At 38.3% G+C, this 18921-nt stretch overlaps 1 protein-coding gene across 1 annotated transcript in view; it reads left to right on the forward strand.

The window, feature by feature from the left end:
* The first annotated feature begins 193 nt into the window (after positions 1-193).
* Positions 194-18921, forward strand: part of FCHO2 (FCH domain only 2) — a 151567-nt gene continuing 132839 nt past the window's right edge. The window contains exons 1-2 of the mRNA XM_027864185.1: positions 194-234; positions 290-485. Coding sequence (XP_027719986.1) covers positions 194-234; positions 290-485 — 237 coding nt within the window. The remainder of the gene's footprint in view (positions 235-289; positions 486-18921) is intronic.

An 18921-nucleotide genomic window follows, 5' to 3' on the forward strand; every position in this document is an offset into this window, starting at 1 on the left:
GCCCCTACGGCCTCCACTTCGCTCCCTTCCCCACCTAGATCCCTAGAGCGAAGCCCGCGGGCAAGCGCGTTCCCGAAAGAAGGGCGGGGGGAGCGCTCGAGGAGGACGCAACCAATAGCATCACGCGCTTCAGAGAAAAGGGGTTAGAGCAGCGGCAAGCGGTCTGGGAACTGGACCGGAGCGGGAGTGGGGAATGGGGGGGTGGAGGCGCGTGCGCGAAGCCGAGGAGGCGGGGTGAGCTGCCTTGCAGAGGCCGCGATGGCCGCTAGGAGGCGCATGCGCCTTGGAGGCGCCCAGGCAGGCCCCGGGGACAGAGGCGGCGACGGCGGCGGCTGAGGCGGAGGAGGGTGGGGGTGCCGCTGGGGGCCGGGCTGGTGTTTACACAGCGGAGGCGAGCGGGGGTGGCCGGGAGCGGACACAAGAGCCCGAGCGGCGGCGGCGGCGGCGGCACGATGGTCATGGCGCATTTCGTCGAGAGTTTCTGGGTAGGAGAAGGGGCTGGCGGCGTCCTGGGAGGGAAAGAGGGAGAGGAGCCGGTCGGTCGGGTTCAGCGTCGACGTTTCGAGGCGGGAGCCGCGGCGACGGGGAGCGTCCGGAGCCCGGGCTCGGCGCGGAGGGGGACCCGGCTCCGGCTCCGGCTCCGGCTCCGGCAGAACCGACGGAGGGAGGAAGGAGCCCCGGCCTCTCGGGTCTTCTCCCGCTGTCATCGGGCAAGGTCGCGCCCCGGGCTGGGGGGGACAAAGCGCCGCAGGCCTGGCGGGGGGTGGGGGTGGGCCCCTCAGCAGGACTGCCCTGGGCACACACTGATCTCCGGGGAGCAGCACCGAGGGCGTGGGCCCAGCGCCCCCCCACTAGCAGAGCTCCCCCACCCCCACCTCCGGGCCAGCCCCTGCTTACCCCCTGTGCAGCCCCCCCCCCATTGCCTGCTCGGCTTACCCCCTGCCCACCCCGCCCCCATCTCGGCTAGGTCACTACATTGCCCACTGCTTTGCCCTCTGGGCCTATTCACCAAAAAAAAAAAAAAAAAAAAAGGTTCTAAAAAGTTGAAATGTTAATATTTCAGTTTCAGTGCAACGAGACACCCCCCCATCCCTTTCCTTCACCCAGATCTCCTTTTGCCTTCTTCATTCCTGTCGCGCCCCTGCTCTGAGCCCTTAATATTAGACAAAGATTGTTCTTTGAAAAAAATCACTTCTGTCTCCCGTTTCTGAGTCTCTGTGTGTGTTTTCCTGCAGTTATTGTTTGCAGGGTTGGGAAGTACAGTTCAGCCATATACAGGAAAGCAGCATGTTTACGAAAGTAACTGAGATGGATCTCACTTTGACATCCCTCTGCCAGCTATGGACAGAAATTCTATTTTCATTAAAACTTTGAAGTACTGCAAATATTGAATTAACTATAGGGATCAGAAAAGGCGGAGCTATGGTTTGGTTACTAAGCTCAAAATCTTTATTCCTTAGTGTTTCTTTAACTTGGACTCTTCCTTTCAGAATTCAATTAGTTTATAGAACTTTGAACAACTGTTGCTGTTCTTAAATTTTTCTTCCCCCAGAAGTATTGTAAAACCTAGCTGTTAGGTTGTGAAAAGGCAATTTATAAGCTAGTATTCTCTTCCCAAAAGACCAAAATTTATGTGAAAATTTAAGTTGTTATAAACCTAGGTATTCTTGAAATTCTCTGACTTTATTGCAGTTGTAGTTTTTTTTTTAAGAAAAAATGCTAATTAAACTTCTTAAATAGTTATTGATTATGGTAATGGAGGAACAAGAATATTTTGGATAATTAAAATCCAGAGAATTCCCAAGCTTCATTCTATAACAAAGCTTCAGATTCTTTTCCGCCAATGTTTCTGATAGAGCCTAAAGTAGTTCAGATAGCAAGATGAGATTGATACATTTTACTACCTTCCCAGGTGTCTGCATGGCAGACATTACTGAAAATATTGCCAGCAGTCTAATGGATAGAGGTTCTAACCCCTATCTATTCAAGAACACCCAAGTCCAAATCCCACGTTTAATACATACTGGTTGTGTGATCTTGAACACTTAGTGTCCCATTAAGTCTGTAAGTTACCGAGCAGTTGCTGATTTGCATTGGTAGAGTCACAGGTCTTTCATTCCACACATCCTTTTTACCCCAAGAAAGAATTAAAACTGTATAGGATCATAGGTTGAGAGTTAGGTTGAGAGTTGGAATAGCTGGGTCAAACCCCTCATTTGAATGCTGAGGAAGTTTAGGCCTAGTGAGATAAAGTAATTAGAGCCAGGATTTGAACTTAGGTGATCAGCATACTTTCCACTATGTTAGCTCCCCTTTAACCATTTAAATCTTATATAGTGTATACATACAGAATGTTGTTCATACTTAAAGGGATTAAGCTTTTGAAATGAAATAAAATTAGTTGAGATGAGGCTGTGAGAATGATACAAAACTTTAGGCCTAAATGATACTATTAGTTTTGTTTCTTTTTCAACATTTATAAGATGTCTTTTTACTGTGTCATTTTTGGACATTTGTAAGAGGAAACATATCATGCCTAGTTTTAAAGAAGTCTTTTTCTTTTGAAGTATCATTCTTGACCAAAATGATATACTGAAATGATTAATTCCTTCATTTAGTATTCTATTCTGAAGTGAAAATATCTTTCAAAACTTCTTTTAGAACAGGTGTTTTATTGCTGATAAGTAAGTTTTTGCTACACAGTATGGTAACATTGATAGTCAAACTGAAACTGTTTCTCCTTTCAACTAAATTAGTCAGCTAAAATCACTTAGAAAGCAAGAATCTTTGTCTTTCATATAGGAAAACAGTTGTTAGCCCATCAATAGAATACTTTAAAAAGATGACTATTTGTATTAAAAAAATTGAGGAAGTCTGCTTGTAGAAGTGTAAGATAAATGTATACTGCATGAACTGATCTGAGTGGTTATAGTTTTTGCACGTGTGTATTTGGAGTAGTGTGAGGTAGTGAGTTTAGAAAGTGCACTGGATTGGAGTCAGAAAACTTGGGTTGGAGGTCTCTGCTGGAACTTTAACTAGCTATATGTATGACTTTGGTAAGTCATTTAACTTAAGTTTTTTTTTTTTTTACTTTGTCTATAACATGGGAATAATACTTAAGCTACCTAATTCATGGGGTTATGTAAAGAAAACTCTTTGTAAATTGGAAAGCACTTAAATGAATGTGATTATAATTATTTAAATTTATAATATATTTGAGATCCATAACCAGTATTACCAAATAGTACATTGCCTAAAACGAATAATTTGATATTGAATTCCATTAACCTCTCTGTACAGATGATTCTCAAATCTGTTTATCTAGCCCTAATTTCTCTCCTGACATCCAGTCTTCTTCTTGTACCTGTCTATTGGGTGTCTTTGAATTGGATGTCCTGCAAATATCATAAACTTAACATGTCCAAAACTGAACTGATCCTTTCACTCAAACCTGCCTCTCCTTCTCGCTTCCCTGTTATATTTGACGGCATCACTATCCTCCCAGTCACACAGACTTGGAAATTAGGTGTCATCCTCAACTCCTCACTCTCTTATCTCCTTTCCCCCATATATATAGGGGAAACTTGTTGCCAAATCTGTAGATTCTTTTTCACAACCCCGTCCTAAACAACCTCTTCTCTCCTCTGACATCGCCACCACTCTGGTTCAGGCCCTCACCATCTCATGCCTGAACTATCGCAATAGGTTTCTGTTAGTCTTCCTGTCTCATATCTCTCCCTATTCTAGTCCATCGACTACTTAGCTATCAAAGTGATCTTAAAGCGAAGGTCTGACCATGCCACCCCTGTAGTCAGAAAATTACAGTGCTTTCCTGTTACCTTCAAGGTAAAATATATTCTTTGTTTGCTATTTAAAGCCCTTCATGACCTGGCACCTTCTTACCTTTGCATTCTTCTTATACTTTATCCTCTTCCACGTAATTTATAGTTCAGTGATACTGATCTTCTTACTGTTCTTTGAACATGACACTCCATCTCTCCTGACTTAATGCATTTTCTTTCTTTCTTTTTGTGAAGTAATTGGGGTGAAGTGACTTGCCCAGAGTCACACAGCTAGTGAGTGTTATGTATCTGAGGTCCGATTTGAACTCAGGTCCTCCTAACTCCAGGGTCGGTGCTCTATCCACTGCGCCACCTAGCTGCCCCCTTAATGCATTTTCACTGGCTGCGCTCCAGGCCTGGAATTCTCTCCCTCTTCATCTCTACCTCCTTGCTTGCCTAACTTCCTTTATGTCCCAGTTAAAATCCCACCTTCTGTAAGAAGTCTTTCTGGTCCTTAATGCTAGTACCTCCCCTCTGATATATTATCACTAATTTCTCCTGCCTGATTCTTGTTTACACATAATCATTTGAATATCATCTTCTTGATTAAGCTGTGACCTCCTTTGAAAACAGGATTGTTTTTGCCTCTCTTTGTATCGCTAGTGCTTAGCACAGGTGCTTATTAATGAATAACTTGAATATATATATTTTATATATGTTTATATAAAATATAAATTTTATAAACACATTTATTTTTATATTTATTTTATATTTTAATAACTTTTTTAAAGAATTGAACAAAAAGTTAATAAACTACGGATTTCCTAAATTACTATTAACCAAAAGGATGAAGTGGGTAAGGGCAAAACTTTCAAGAGTACAAGATATAATTATGTACCATATCTTATATAATACTTCTTGTCTGCTTGAGAAGACCATATGGTATTTAGAATATTCTTTAACCTGTAACATGCATTGATAACTAGTACTTGTGGTTTAGAGGACTTTCAAGTATTGATCATTTAAAGGAAGATCAGCCCTATTCATCCTTTTAAAGAAAAAAAAACCTGAAAACATTTCTTTCTGATTTTTTCCTGAAATTTTCTCTTTCCTATTAATTCCTCACCTATGGAGAGGTTCAAATTGCTGTTGTCTAATTTGTTGGTCCAACTCCATGTGCAGTAATTCTTTTTAGTGGATATAATTGTTTTATGTATGCACAAATACATCAGAAAATTTTTTGTAATATCATAGGGCAGGACATTTTAAGACTGTCAAATTCTTGAATTACCAATAGTAACAGAAAGCAGGGAGTTACAGAATCTCAGATGTGGGATCTCAGAGGCCCTCCAGTACATCTCATATATCTTCAGGAAACCCTCTACAACATCCAGTCTTTATTTGGAAACCTCTGATGAGGAGAAACTTATTTTCTAAGGTAACACACTACACTTTGGGATAGCTCTAATTGTTCTAAAAGCTTTTCCTTATATCAGAATCTAGTCTGCTTCTGTAACACTCCTTTTAACTTCTACAGAACTTCTGGAGACAAGCAAAACAAGTAAAAATCCTTTCTCTACATGACAACCCTTCACAAACTTGAAGATGGCTATCATGTGTGTCATCTTCACCCTGCTTCTCTTTTTTCCAGCTGTGCATCTCTAGAACCACACTACTTCAATTTGTGGTGCTGAGAACCAAATAATATTACTAGGGCAGAAAGTAGCGGGACTCTAACACTCCTTGTTTTGGATGCTATACTTCTCTTAATTCATTCAATATAAGATTGCATTAGCTTTTTTGGCTGCCAGGTCATATTATTGATCAGGATTGAGCTTGCAGAACACTGAAACCTGTAGAATTATTTTTGTGTGATTTTAATGAAGTGGCAAAAATATCTACTTAAATAGCTAAAGACAAAGCGGAACCAGGTATACTTTACATGATTTTGTGAACATAATTTAACGTAGATTTAGTTTGAAATGTTTTCCATTATCTTGGATGTCTGCTGAAACTATCCTTCCTGATTCCTTAATTCTGAATTAAAAGAAGCAGCCTGATTAAGTCAGCATTTATCAAGATCCTAATGTATGCAGAATAATAAATACTATGAGGAGACACAAAGTCAAGGATATAGTATTTATATAAAAAAATCTGTTCTCTAAAAAAAATTGTTGAAAGAGGGAGTGAAATTTTTAGAATTTTAAAGCTAGTCAAAATTTATTTAGTGCCTACTGTGTGTCAGAAACTGAGCTAAGTGCTGGGAATACAAAGAAAGTTAAAAGACAGCCCCTGTGATTGAGGGGCTCACAATCTAATGCAGGAAGGTGGAAGGAAGATTTAGGAACATTTATATAGCACCTACTCTGTGGCAAGCACTTTACAAATATTATCTCATTTGATTCTAAAATAACCCTGGAAGGTAGGTGATGTTATTATCCCCATTTTGCAGTTGAGGAAACTTGAGGCAGGCAGGTAAAGGACTTACCCAGAGTCACGTATCTACTAAGTGTCTGAGGCTGAATTTGAACTCATCTCTTCCTGACTCCAGGCTCAGCACTCTATCCACTGTGCCACTTAGCTGCCTTGGAGGTGGAAGCAACATGCAATCAACTGTGTACAAACTTGCTATTTACAGGGAAAGGCACTAGAATTAAGAAAGATCAGGAAAGGATTTCCTTGGAAGGTGGGATGTTAGCTGGGACTTAATGGAAGGCAGGTAATTGAGGGACAGAAATGAAGAGGGAGAACATTCTAGGCATGTAAAAATTTCTGCAGTTGGGAGATGGAGCTAACAGGGATCTGAGGGATTATCTGGTCTAGTTCCCACTTATTATAGATCAGGAAGCTGAGGTCTTGTGGGGGTCAGGAGCTAAACATTTTTATAATCAGTTTTAATATTTAACTGGTTTATAACCGGTTTTCACTTGTTCTGTTTTGGGGAATGTTGCTGATGTATTCAGAGCTAATTGAGATTAATCTGGAATTAATTCAAGAAAGTAATTCTTGAACAGTGTTTTGAAGGAGGGAAAGAAAGTAATTTGGAAGGGTAGGGGAAGATTATCCAGGGAGGAGGAAAGATGTGAATAAAAGTCACAGAGGAGATGGCATGCATGTTTACTTAGCTTGAATGAATAGTTAGGAAGATAATAAGGCAAGATAAAGCTGAGTGCTAATTGTTGAATATCTTTGAAGATCAAATTGAGAGGTTTAAGTTTATTGAAGGTAATGAAGAACCTGTGAGAGCCTTTGAGAGGAGAGGAAAGGCAGTTATAGGAACAAAATGACAATTGAGGAACATGTAATTCTACCAGTTTTGTGTACAGAATAGATTAAAAGGAGGAAGCTGTAGTTGACAAGTATTTATTAAATATATAAAATCTGTCATGTCTTGATTAATCAGGCATGCTTCATGTACTTTACCTATTTAAGTGTGGTGCATAAGGCTATGGAAGAGACAGTAGATAGGCTTAAAGAGAGGAGACATTAACTTGGAGAATATAAGGTTGACTTTTAAGTTAACTAGGACATAAAATATATGATAGTGGTTTAGTTCCTACATTATATACAATATTAGGTAGTATGTATACATTGTGGAGGAGAAACACTTAGTTGAACCACACCCTAAGTTTCATTTTTCAGAGCGTACACAACAAATTACCAACAATTTTTTTTTCTAAGAGAAGAGTTGAACAAAGCAGCAGAAAAGTGATTGCCACTATTAGTACATTTTTAATCTTACACATTTGTAATTTACCCTTTGTTAAAAGAAAGGCTATGTACCTTAACTTTCCCATGTCCCTTCTCCCAGTGTATATTGATTGTTAAGAAAAAGGAGTAATGTGCCCTTTAACTTTGAGAAATCATATTGCCGTATTTGACCAGAGTATTTTTGTCTCTCATTGGTGACTTTATTTACATTGTTGGAGTCATTGTAGATATTGTTCTTTTGATGAAGCATTTCCTCTCTGTCACTTAACATAAGTCTTTCCATGTTTCTCTGAATTCGTTATATTTTCCAGGCTTTTTAGTGTAATAATATTTCATCATGTTAATATACTCTAGTTTGTTCAGCCATTCCTTAGTTGTTAAGCACATTTTATTTTCAGTCATTACAATTAATGCCGCTATGAATATTTTTGTACATATTGGTCTTTTTTTGCTGTGAGTAATCTTCTTAAGCTATAGGAGCAGTAGTAAAATCTGCACCAGAGAACAGAAACAGTAACTTTTCTGGCATAGTTTCACATTTTCCAGAATTGTTGAGTCACTCAATTGCATTTGTGTTTAACTTTGTTTTTTAATTTTAAAAATATAACCTTTTGTTTTTACATTAATCTAAATATCTCTCCCTCCCCACCCAAGGAGCCTCCCCTCATAACAAGGATGAAAAAAGAAGAGGGGAAAAATATATCACCATATATATAGTATTTCACACCCCTGGTCTCCCAGCTGTGCAGTTAAGGGAGGGAGCTGATTCCCAGATCTATGTATCTTCTAAACCTAGTTTCTCCTAAGTTCTAGTCCCACATTACCAACTATAGATTGGGTATTTTGAACTGGATGTTCCAAAGTTATCTCCAAATCAACTTCTCTAGAATGGAACTCAACTTTACCCCTAAATTGACCTTTCTTTCAGTCTCCCCTCTAGTCACCCAGGATTGTAGCTTTGGAGTCATCTTTGACTCCTCAGTCTTATCCACCCCATCATAGAGTAATAGATTCAGAGCTGGGAGCAACCTTACAGGCCATCTAGTCCACCCCTCACTTTACAAATGAGGAAATGGAGACCTAGAGAAGTTAAATGAAGTCATACATCCAAGTGACAGACATGGGTTTTGAACCCAGGTCCTTTGACTTAAAATCCAGCATGCTTTCTACTCTACCATGATGCCATAGTTACCAAATCTTGTTGATTCCAGCTCTCCTCACATAGTTTGCATCCTACCCTCAAACCCTCATCATATCTTGCTTGAACTATTTCCTCAGTCAATTATTGATCTTTGCCTTCCAACTCTCCTCTCTCCAAGCATAGGTCTGTCCATGTATCACTTTCCTGCTCAATAAACTTCAACAACTCTTGTGTTATTTGTAGGATAAGATACAAATTCCTATGTTTGATATTTAAAACCTTCACCTTGGCTCCATCCCACATTTCTACCCTTGTAATACATTATTCACCTTCACACAATCTTCAGTTTAACCAAATTCTTCTTGCTATTCCTCAAACAAGACACTCTGTCCTGTCTCCTGTGTCTGTGCCTTTGCAATATAACCTGTTCCCAAAGTGTGGAATTCATTGCCTTCTTAACACTTCTCTTTAAAATCTCTAGAATCCTCTGCTAAAATGCACACTCTTGAATAAAGCCTTTCCTAATTCTCTCAGCTCTTAGTACCTTTCCACCTTGCAAATTTTCTTGCATTTATTTTGAATGTATTTTTAACAACCTTAATGTTTGTACATGTCAGCATTCTCAATAGCATGTCATCTCCTTGAGGACAGGGATTGTTTCATTTTTATATTTGTATCCCTACTGCTTAGAATATCTCCTGGGATATAGTAGATGTTTAATTAATGCTTATTGATTAATTAAGGTGCATTTTCTTAAATCCTGGGCCATTATAATTATCACTATATTCATTTTTGTCTTTCCATTTACATTATTTTCAGCGTATATGTTGTTATTCTGGTTCTGCTTATTTCAGTCAGCATCTTCCATTGTGTCTCTGAATTCTTCATATTCCTTGTCTTCTATTACATTTAAAAAAAAAAATCTGTTGGTTTAATGGTTCCCCGATTGATGGACACCTATTTCACAGAACTTTGCTACCACAAAAAGTGTTCTATGCTTTAACTTTGGAGCAAGTTAGTATGGTCTTTCTCCATTGTATTTGACCTGAGTTTTGTTGCCTTTTAATATGATAATTTATATAGTATATATATTGTTCTTTGACTCTGCTTTCTTTACATCACTTCTTACAAATTTTCTCATATTTCTTTGTCTTTATAATTTGTTGAATGTTATGGCATCATGGCATTCCATAAAAATCATATACCACAATTTGTACAGTCATTCCCCAGTTGCTGAGCACATAGTTTGTCTTAGTTGTTATAAATAGTGGTGCTACAAATATTTTTGTTGTTCTTGTCTATAACTTCCTCATGTTATAAACCTAGTCCTAGAGTCACTGGGTCAGTGCTCATCTATAAAAAGGTGGACAGCATAGTCTATTCTAGGTACACTTTGCAATTGACTTTGTTTGTAGAATTTTGTTATTGATAGGATCATTTATTTGGGGCTGAAAGGAACCTCAGAGGCCATCTAGTTCAACCTCTTCATTTTATACATGAGGAAACTGAGGCCCAGAGAGGTTCAGTGACTTGCCTAAGATCACACAGATAGTATCAATCTAAAGATATCACATGTACAAATAACTGATGAGAGAGTGATTCTAACTTTTGTGCAAGTTGCTGATAAAAAAAACATTTTGTAAAAGCTGTTTAACAGGTATAATTGAATTCAACAGTTTTGTAGTTCCTGCTAGTTTAGGAAAACTTTTTTGCCAAGTACTTCTACACTTTCTAGCAGACTTCAAAATAAAAAATAGCAGCAGGGGTCCATGATTATCAAATTTATATTTGATACTAGTAGATATTACAATATTGAGGTAAATCAAAGAAAATATTTTCCTTGCCTTTGTGTAATTGCTGTTTAAAACAGACACAAGATTTTACATGTTTTATGAGTACTGTCGGAGGAGGTAAGGTAAGAAGATGGATAGACATAAAAGTATACAAAGAGATAGTAAAGAAAATAATGGAAAATATGGAGATAGAAGGAAAGAACAGTGGCTCCTTTTGGAGCCATTGGGAAGAGAGTGACAGATTGATGAGAGAGACATTGTCTCCCTTATTTTTAGAGGAAGGAAGAGAAAAGATGAGGGAACACGGTGCAATCAATTCTCAGTTATTTATGAGTTGCTTATACTACTTGTGGATCATCTCCTTGTTTCTTGCATTTTGGACATCTAAATCATTTACTAGTAATTTAAGATGAATCTTAAAGCAGTTTATGTTGTTGTTTTGTTGAAATCTTTGAAAGATTTAATGGAAGAGGGCAGAACCATTTGCTAAATAAAGCTTGTTGGTTGCATTTTATCTTTGCTCTCTCACATCTTATAATCCTTTCTATCCTTATGTCCCATCCTATGGTCCTTGACGCTAGCAGTAGGCAACTCTGCCATAGTTGAAATATGCATTCATCATCATTGTTACTGGTATGTAGATATAATTTTCCTCTCAAAATGGAAACACAGTATTGCTTGTTTAATAGTTATGTTTTGAATTTACAATTATACTGAAAAGTTCTCAGAAAATACCTTTTAGTTTTCAAAGTCATCCTTATAATGATGGAGTTAAGATTTGTTCCATTAGAAACTTCGAAAGATTCTAGTTTTCCCAATTCCTTTCTAGATAAGATAAACATCTAGAGAGTCTCTGTAGCTTTGGGGTTTAATTTATAATTTAATTCCTCAATAGTTAAATTCCAATTAAGTTGACAAAGTGACAATTTGAATAGAATAGTGGTTATCTATCTCCCAAAGTGGTCATGAAATCAAATATGATAGTATAGTTTATAACCATAAAGAACTAATATACATGCCAATTATTCATTGTTATTGTTGTTGCTAGAGGAGGCAACAAATCCTGGAAGGCTTGTGTTCCTTTTAAGGAACTTTGTGACTCCACACCAGTCACTTGAGTCTCTTAAAGGAGGATAAAACTTTGTGATGATTCATAATACGTATGAGGTATGTGAAAAATTTCAACTCTTTAATTGTAGCAAAATATAGAGAGGTTGTGGAATTTAATAATAATTAACCTTTATATAGTACCATCTATGTGCCAGGTACTGTGCTAAGCACTTTACAAAGATTACTTTCATCTGAACCATGCAACAACCCTGGGAGATAGGTACTGTTATTCCCATTTTACAGTTGAACCTGAGGCAAGCAGAAGTTAAGTGATTTGCCCAAGCTCAGATAGCTAGTATATGAGTCTGGATTTGAACTCAGGACTTCCTGACTCTAGTCAAGGTACTTTTTTCATCAGAAAATCCAGGATTCTGTAAAGTACTTTTGACTTCAGCACACATATTATGCAGTGTCGGATACCAAAATTATTGTCCTCCTGTATTACTGCTTGTCTATTTACCAGTAGTATTTTAATACATGTTTTTGTCAGTTAAGGAAAATTTCACTAAAAGAATAAATCCAGGAGAATATGCTGTACTCTTCTAACCATAACTGCTTCAGGCAGTAGAAGCTTGTTAAACACAGAGAAATGCAGAAACCCAGGAGAGTAAGTGTACAAAAATGTTATTTGCCTGGCTTTTAAGTATCAATTAAACTAATGAATAATCCAGCTGTAAATAAGCTTGCCACCGCTGAGTAAGAATGTCATTTAATTTCAGACTTAAAGACTTCCAACTTGTGAGCAGGGTTTTATGTTGACAATTATAGCATACCAAAAGCATTAAAAAATACTTATGATTATAACTATTTTCAAAGTGATGCATAGTAATATAAATAGCTACTCTCCCTGAGGGAAAAATACCTTTTTGAGAGAAACAACTCTTCTGCTTTTTACCCTGGTAAATTTCCATTACAGAAATGTAATACAGATTTATCAGTCAGAAGTGTTTCGAAATTCACTATTCCTGCAGTGGCAGTTTAGGTGTTCTAGTGGATAGAGCACTGGGCCTGGAGCCAGAAAGATCTGTATTCAAATCTAACCTCAGACACTTGCTAGCTGTGTGATCCTGGCTAATCATTTAACCTCTATCTGCCAGTTTCCTGAGCTTTTAAATGGGAATAATAATAATAGCAGCTACCTCACTTGTTGTGAGGCTCACATAAGATATTTGTAAAAATGTTTAGCACATATTTGGTACTTAATAAATGCTTATTTCCTGCTTGCCTACCTTCCATGAAGATCTGACATTTTTAGTTAAAACAAGCTATATAAAGGATAAGTTGGAAATAATTAACAGAGAGAAGGCACTGAAATTAAGAGGGGTTGGGGAAGGTTTCCTGTAGAAGGTGGGACTTTAGTTGGGACTTAAAGGCTTCAGTTGTCAGAGCATAGGAGGGAGAACGTTCCAGGCATAGGGGACAGGCTGAGAAATACCCGGAGTTGAGAGGTGAAAAGTCTTGTTCATGAAACAGTCATGAGGCTTAGTATAACAGAAATATAGTTTCTCAAGACTTATTTTGTTAGAAATTAATATGTAGTTAATTCTGGAAATTTTTCTATGTTCTTGTAACAAGTACTTCTTAAAGTTAGGTGTAATGTAAAAATAAGATTAAAAACAAAATGCTTAAAAATAAAGGTAGGTGTAATACAAAAGTTACAGAGCCCCAGTTAGGGGTTCTTGTCTTCAGAAGAGACAAAAAAGTTGTTGAAAAACAGTAGATAAATTCTGGAATTATGGCAAAACTACAGATATGTCAACAGGGTTCAGAAATCAACTTTTTTTCTCTACGCCAGATATATAGCAGAAGATAAAACGTGGAACATTTAATGTTAATCTTTCAACTCAAACCTTAAGAAGCCTCTAATTTAAAGCCTTACTTTCCAGATGAAGAAACTGGGCCCTGCAAGTTTTAGAGACTTAGCTCAATGTTAGCTGGAGACACAGGACTTTTAGAGTTGGAAGGGACCTTTTTATAGTTATCAGGTTACTACAGTTATCAGGTTAAGAGATTGTTCCTTTCCTGAGCAGCTGCAGTGTGCCAAGGTGCCAGATTCTAGGTACTGAAGATGCAGAGGAAACAATATATATGTGTAAGGTATATGCAAAATAAATAAAATTTGATTGTGAGAGGAAGAACTAGCCACTGGGAGTGAGAGGTGGAGAATCAGGAAAGGCCCTTTGGAGAAAGTGGTGCTTATGCTGAACCTTAAAGGAAACAAATGTTTCTGAGAAATGGAGGGGAGAAGGAAGTAGATTACAGTCATGGAGGACAGCCTGTGCAAAGACAGAGATGGAAGATGGTATAGGATGATCAGTAAGGTCAGTTTGACTGGACCACAATATTTATGGAGGGAAGGTAGTATGCCATAAATTTGGAAATGTGAGTTAAGGCTCAGTCATGTGACGGTCCTTAAATATTGAAGAGAGGTGTTTATATTTGATCCTGGAGGTAATAGGGAGCTAAGTAGGGGAGAACATGGCCAGATTTGCACTTTAGGCAAATCAGTTTGGTAATTGTGTGAAGGGTAGATAAAGGGGATATTTGAGATAGAGAGACCAATTAGGAAGATTTTGGAATAGTTTAGGTGAGAGGTGCTGCTGGCCTGAACTGGGCTGGTGATTATGTGAGTGGAGGGAAGAGGATGGATATTGAGATGGGGAAAACATATAGGAATTAAGTAGAAGAACTGGGGATTTAATCCCTATTAACTCCAAATTTAGTGCTCTCCCTGCACCATATACTATCTTCTGACTAGGTCTTCTGACTGGGTGTGCCAGTCTGTTATGCATTTGAGCTTTTAGTACTGACTATTGAGCTTTTGAATAATTTCTTATTTCTAGTATTTATTTTGATAGGGTACACTCCATGACACTTACCAATTCTGAGTGTCTATGATATAGGAAAGTTGGTGTTTTTTTTTTTTTAAGTTAAACTCAGGCATCTCTTCATTATAATTCTAACTAATATACCAGTTAGATGTAACATATGTCATTTATCTCTAAACTCCTGCTATGGGACCAGGCTTCTTCACCTTCATCTACCACCCATCCCTATCCCTCACCTTCTATCTTTTTCTCTGGAAACTGTAATCAAATCAATATACCCATTACTTTTGGAAAGGGTGTGTTGCTTAACTGCCCCTATGGCTCTACTCTGTATCCCTGTGACTTCCCAGACCAGAATACTCTTCCCTGGCTACCTTATATATGCTGTTCACCCCTAGTAGCATGTAAACTTCTTGAAAGCAGGGAGTGTCCCACATCTGTGTGTGTGTGTGTGTGTGTGTGTGTGTGTGTGTGTGTATCCCTAGGATTTAGCTTAGTGCCTGGCACGTAGTATACACTTAATAAATACTTCTTCATTCATTTATCCAACTTTCATCTGACAAACATTTATTAAGGATATGTGCAGAACATAGTTTATAATCTAATGGGATGGGGAGAGGATGAGATGGGTACTTCAGTGGATTCATGAGTTCATTAATGTGAGTATTCCCATCAGTGGTGTGAATCCTATCCACCACACTTTCTCCATCTTGTGTAACTTCTGTCTGTCCTCCCCTAAATCCTTCTATAGGACATCTGTGAGTCTTCCTCTAGATCTTTTGGCATTCTGTGGGTACCAAAGGCACATTAGGATTGTATATTTATTACTTATTTCTAGTCTATCTACATGAAGATCCACCTCTTTTTCTAATTAAATGTTTCCTGGATATCTCAGTTACCTTTGATATCATACTACAGCCTATTTATGTTTATCATCCATCTTTCTGTTGCCTCCCTATCACTTCATTTGTCTCCAAACTGTATTGCAGATTTTCTCCGTCATGAGAAACCTTTTCATCCTGGAAAATCACTCTAGCCCTGGAATTTCACACATTGGAAGTACCATCCAATCCCTGCAGCCTCTCCCTCTGATTAGATGATTCCTCTTAGAACCTCTATTTAAGGAGGACACCCAGGGTAGCCCTGTCTCATTCCTCTCCAGGCTGCACCGTGGACACTTAACACTTACTAACTGTGTGACTCTGGGCAAAACACTTAACCCCATTGCCTAACCAAAAAAAAAAAAAAAGAATAAGTAAATGAGTTTTTGTGTCTGTGAGGAGCTTGGGATCATTGATATTACCAAACAGTTTCCGAAATGCAAGTCAGCTTTGTTCCCTACTTCCTTTCTAATTCTAGACTCTCAACTCATTGTCCTTTTGCTGTTTGTTCAAAATATAGATTGACATTCAGTAGCATGTCTAATCCATAGATTCTTAACCTTTTTTGAGTCATTAAACCCCCCTTGGCAGTCTGGTGAAGCCAACAGACTCCTCAGAATGATGGTTTTAAATAATTGAAAGTATTGCTAAATTTCAGTTCAGGGTTAGTGAAAAAGAAAGATGTAATTCTTTTTTCCCATCCAAGGTCACAGACTCCTTGTCTGGAGACCCCTGGTTAAGAATAAGTGCTCTTCGTATAAACAGGATTTTTTTCATCTATTTGTTTTTTCTCTTGTGGATTGTTAGAAGTGTTTTTTGAGTAGTCATGGATCTTTTTTGTAGGGCTGTGTGATCCACAAGATAGACTGGCAACTGACCATTTTCCTCTCCTTCTAGAAAGTCATTTTAATTTGAAAGAAAACTTGGTTACAATGAATTTCTTGTGTCTTGGTGTTTCAAAAGAGCAGATTGTGTAGGGACTTTACCATGTATCTCTGGTCATTCTTCATTATATATTCAAATATAGACATGTTCCATTTATCCATAAATGTTGGGGAATTCATTCAGCCTACATTTATTAAGTACTTACTATTTGTAGGGGACCTTGTTAGTACACTAGGGATGAAAAGACAAGAATGAAAACAGTTCCTGTCTTTGAGTAGCTTACATTGTACCAGAGATAAAATATGTACATAGGCAAGTAATACACAGTAATTGGACAAGAGAGAGACTAACACTTCAGGCATCAGGAAAGGCTTCATGATGCCTTCTTTAGGCATCATGAAAGAAGTAGTGTCTTCCTGAGCCTTGGGGAAAGCTAAGGATTCTGAGAGGCAAGACTGGAGGAGGGTCTTCTTCGTATATGCAAAGCCATGCAGGTGGGAGATGGAGTGTTGAGTTTGGGGAGCTCATTCAGTCAATTTTCCTGAGACTAAGAGTTTGTGATGGGAGAGTAAAATGAACTGTTTGAAAAGGTCAGAAAGGAAACTGCTCTGTCAGGTCACTAATGACAACCTAACAAAGGAATCCAGGGGTCTTTTTTCATTCTTCATCCTTCTTGACCTTTCTGCAGCTTTTGGTTATGTTAATCACCCCTTTCTTAGGATACTTTTTTCTCTAGTGGTTTCATACACACAAGAGTTTTCTGGTTTTCCTTCTGCCTTTTCAATCACTCCTCTGATTCTCTGCTTCCTTCCTGGTTCCTGTATCCTCTTCTTGTTCCTCAAATGTAGGCATTCCAATGATAGACTTAGTCCCAAGCAAAATTTTAACTCTGTGCAGATATCAAGCAGGTATTTAGGCCTGCCTTCTTTTAAGCTCTAGATCCACATCCTCAAGCTGCCTGTAATATAATAGTAATTGAAACTTACAGGTAAAGTGGAAGGAGAGACATTGAGGTTTGAAGTAGGAAGATTTGAGTTCAAATTCTAGCTCTGCCACTGAATTAACTCTGAATTTGAGGGAATTATTCTTGTCTTTAAGTCTCAGTTTCCTTGTCAGTAAAATGGATACAATAATTTATTTATCTACTTCATTGGGTTGTTATAAGGTTTGAGTGAGGTAATATTTATTAAACTCTTTGTAACCTATAAAACACTATGTTAATATCATCTATTATTATGTACCAAGAAGAGTTCATTATGTTTTCCCTTCATCCTGCTTTGTGACCTTACTGACCTCACTGTTTCTGTTCACTGCATCAGCATTCATCCATTTTCCCATGGTCATAATTTTGGGGATAATCATTGACTCTGACTTCCCTGTTTGTGTTAAAGGTTCTGCTAGTCATCCAGTTTTATCACCATCTCACCACCCATATTCAATTGATTGCCAAGTCTTGTTCATTCCATCTCTTCACATTTTTCAAATCTATCCCCTTCTTTCTACTCATACCCAAACCACCCTAGTTAAAGTCTTCATTACCTCTTGCTTGGGACTATTGCAATAGCCTCTTAATTATTCTTCCTGTATCTAGTCTCTCCGATCTCTAGTCAGGCTTCCACACAGCTAAAACACAGGCTGGACCACATCACTTCCCTGCTTAAGATTCTTCAGTGCCTACCTGTTGCCTTTAGCATAAAACACAAACTCTTCTGTTTAATCTTTTCATAACTTGACTCTAGTCTGTCTTTCCAAATCTATTTGCAAATTATTCTCATTCATGCCTTCTACATTCTAGCCAAACTTGTCCTTCCTGTACATGTTTCTGTTCCATTCTGTCTGCTGCCTTTTGCACAGGCTCTCTACCATACTTTACTTCTGCTTCTGGGAACTCATGGCTCCCTTCAGGGCTCAGCTTGAGTCATCTTCTGTAAGAGACCTTTCCTGATTGGCTCCAGCAAGGCAATCCTCTCCATCCCCATCCCCTGTCATTGTATATGTTATATGTATACTGTATTTTTTATCTGTTTAATATTTATCTTTCTCTGTATTTATTTATGAATTTTTATGCTCTAGCATCTTGTTAGGGGTTTGGTTTTTTGTTTGTTTGTTTGTTTGTTTGTTTGTTTGTTTTTTGGTGGGACAATCAGGGTTAAGTAACTTGCCCAGGGTCACACAGCTAATAAGTGTCAAGTGTCTGAGGCCAGATTTGAACTCAGGCCCTACTGACTCCAAGGCTGGAGTTCTGTCCACTGTGCCACCTAGCTTCCCCTTTATTTTCTTATCTGAATGTTAGTTGTGTCCCTTTAGAAGGATGTAGGTTCCTTTTGAGATTAGGTACCTTCTCACTTTTTATATTTGTGTTTTTATGTCCTGCCCTTGTGTTGTGCCTAGCAAATAGTAGGCACTTAAATGCTTATTGATTCTCTCCTCCATCTCTCTAAATCCTGTTGATTTTCTCTCCACAGCTTTCCTCTCATGTAGCACCACCTCTTAATTCCCATTTACCCCTATCTTAGTATAAGTCCTTCATTAATACCCACCTAGACTATTATAATAACCTCCTTTCAGGTCTTCCTTTTGCTGCTCTTTCGCCCTCTAATTAGGTCTTCATTCTGCTGCTGCCTTTGCTCAAAAAATCTTAGGTAGCTCCCTATTGTCTGTGAAACAAAATTGAAACTCTACTGGCATTCAAGGCCCTGTGCAATTTGGGAGCAGCTTCCCTTGTCTCATGTTTCTCCCTTCTGTGTGCTATATGATGTAGCCACATTAGACTAGCTCTGCCCCTCCAGC

Source organism: Vombatus ursinus, unplaced genomic scaffold, assembly GCF_900497805.2.
Source record: "Vombatus ursinus unplaced genomic scaffold, bare-nosed wombat genome assembly UNPS02014774.1, whole genome shotgun sequence".
Classification (NCBI taxonomy): domain Eukaryota; kingdom Metazoa; phylum Chordata; class Mammalia; order Diprotodontia; family Vombatidae; genus Vombatus; species Vombatus ursinus.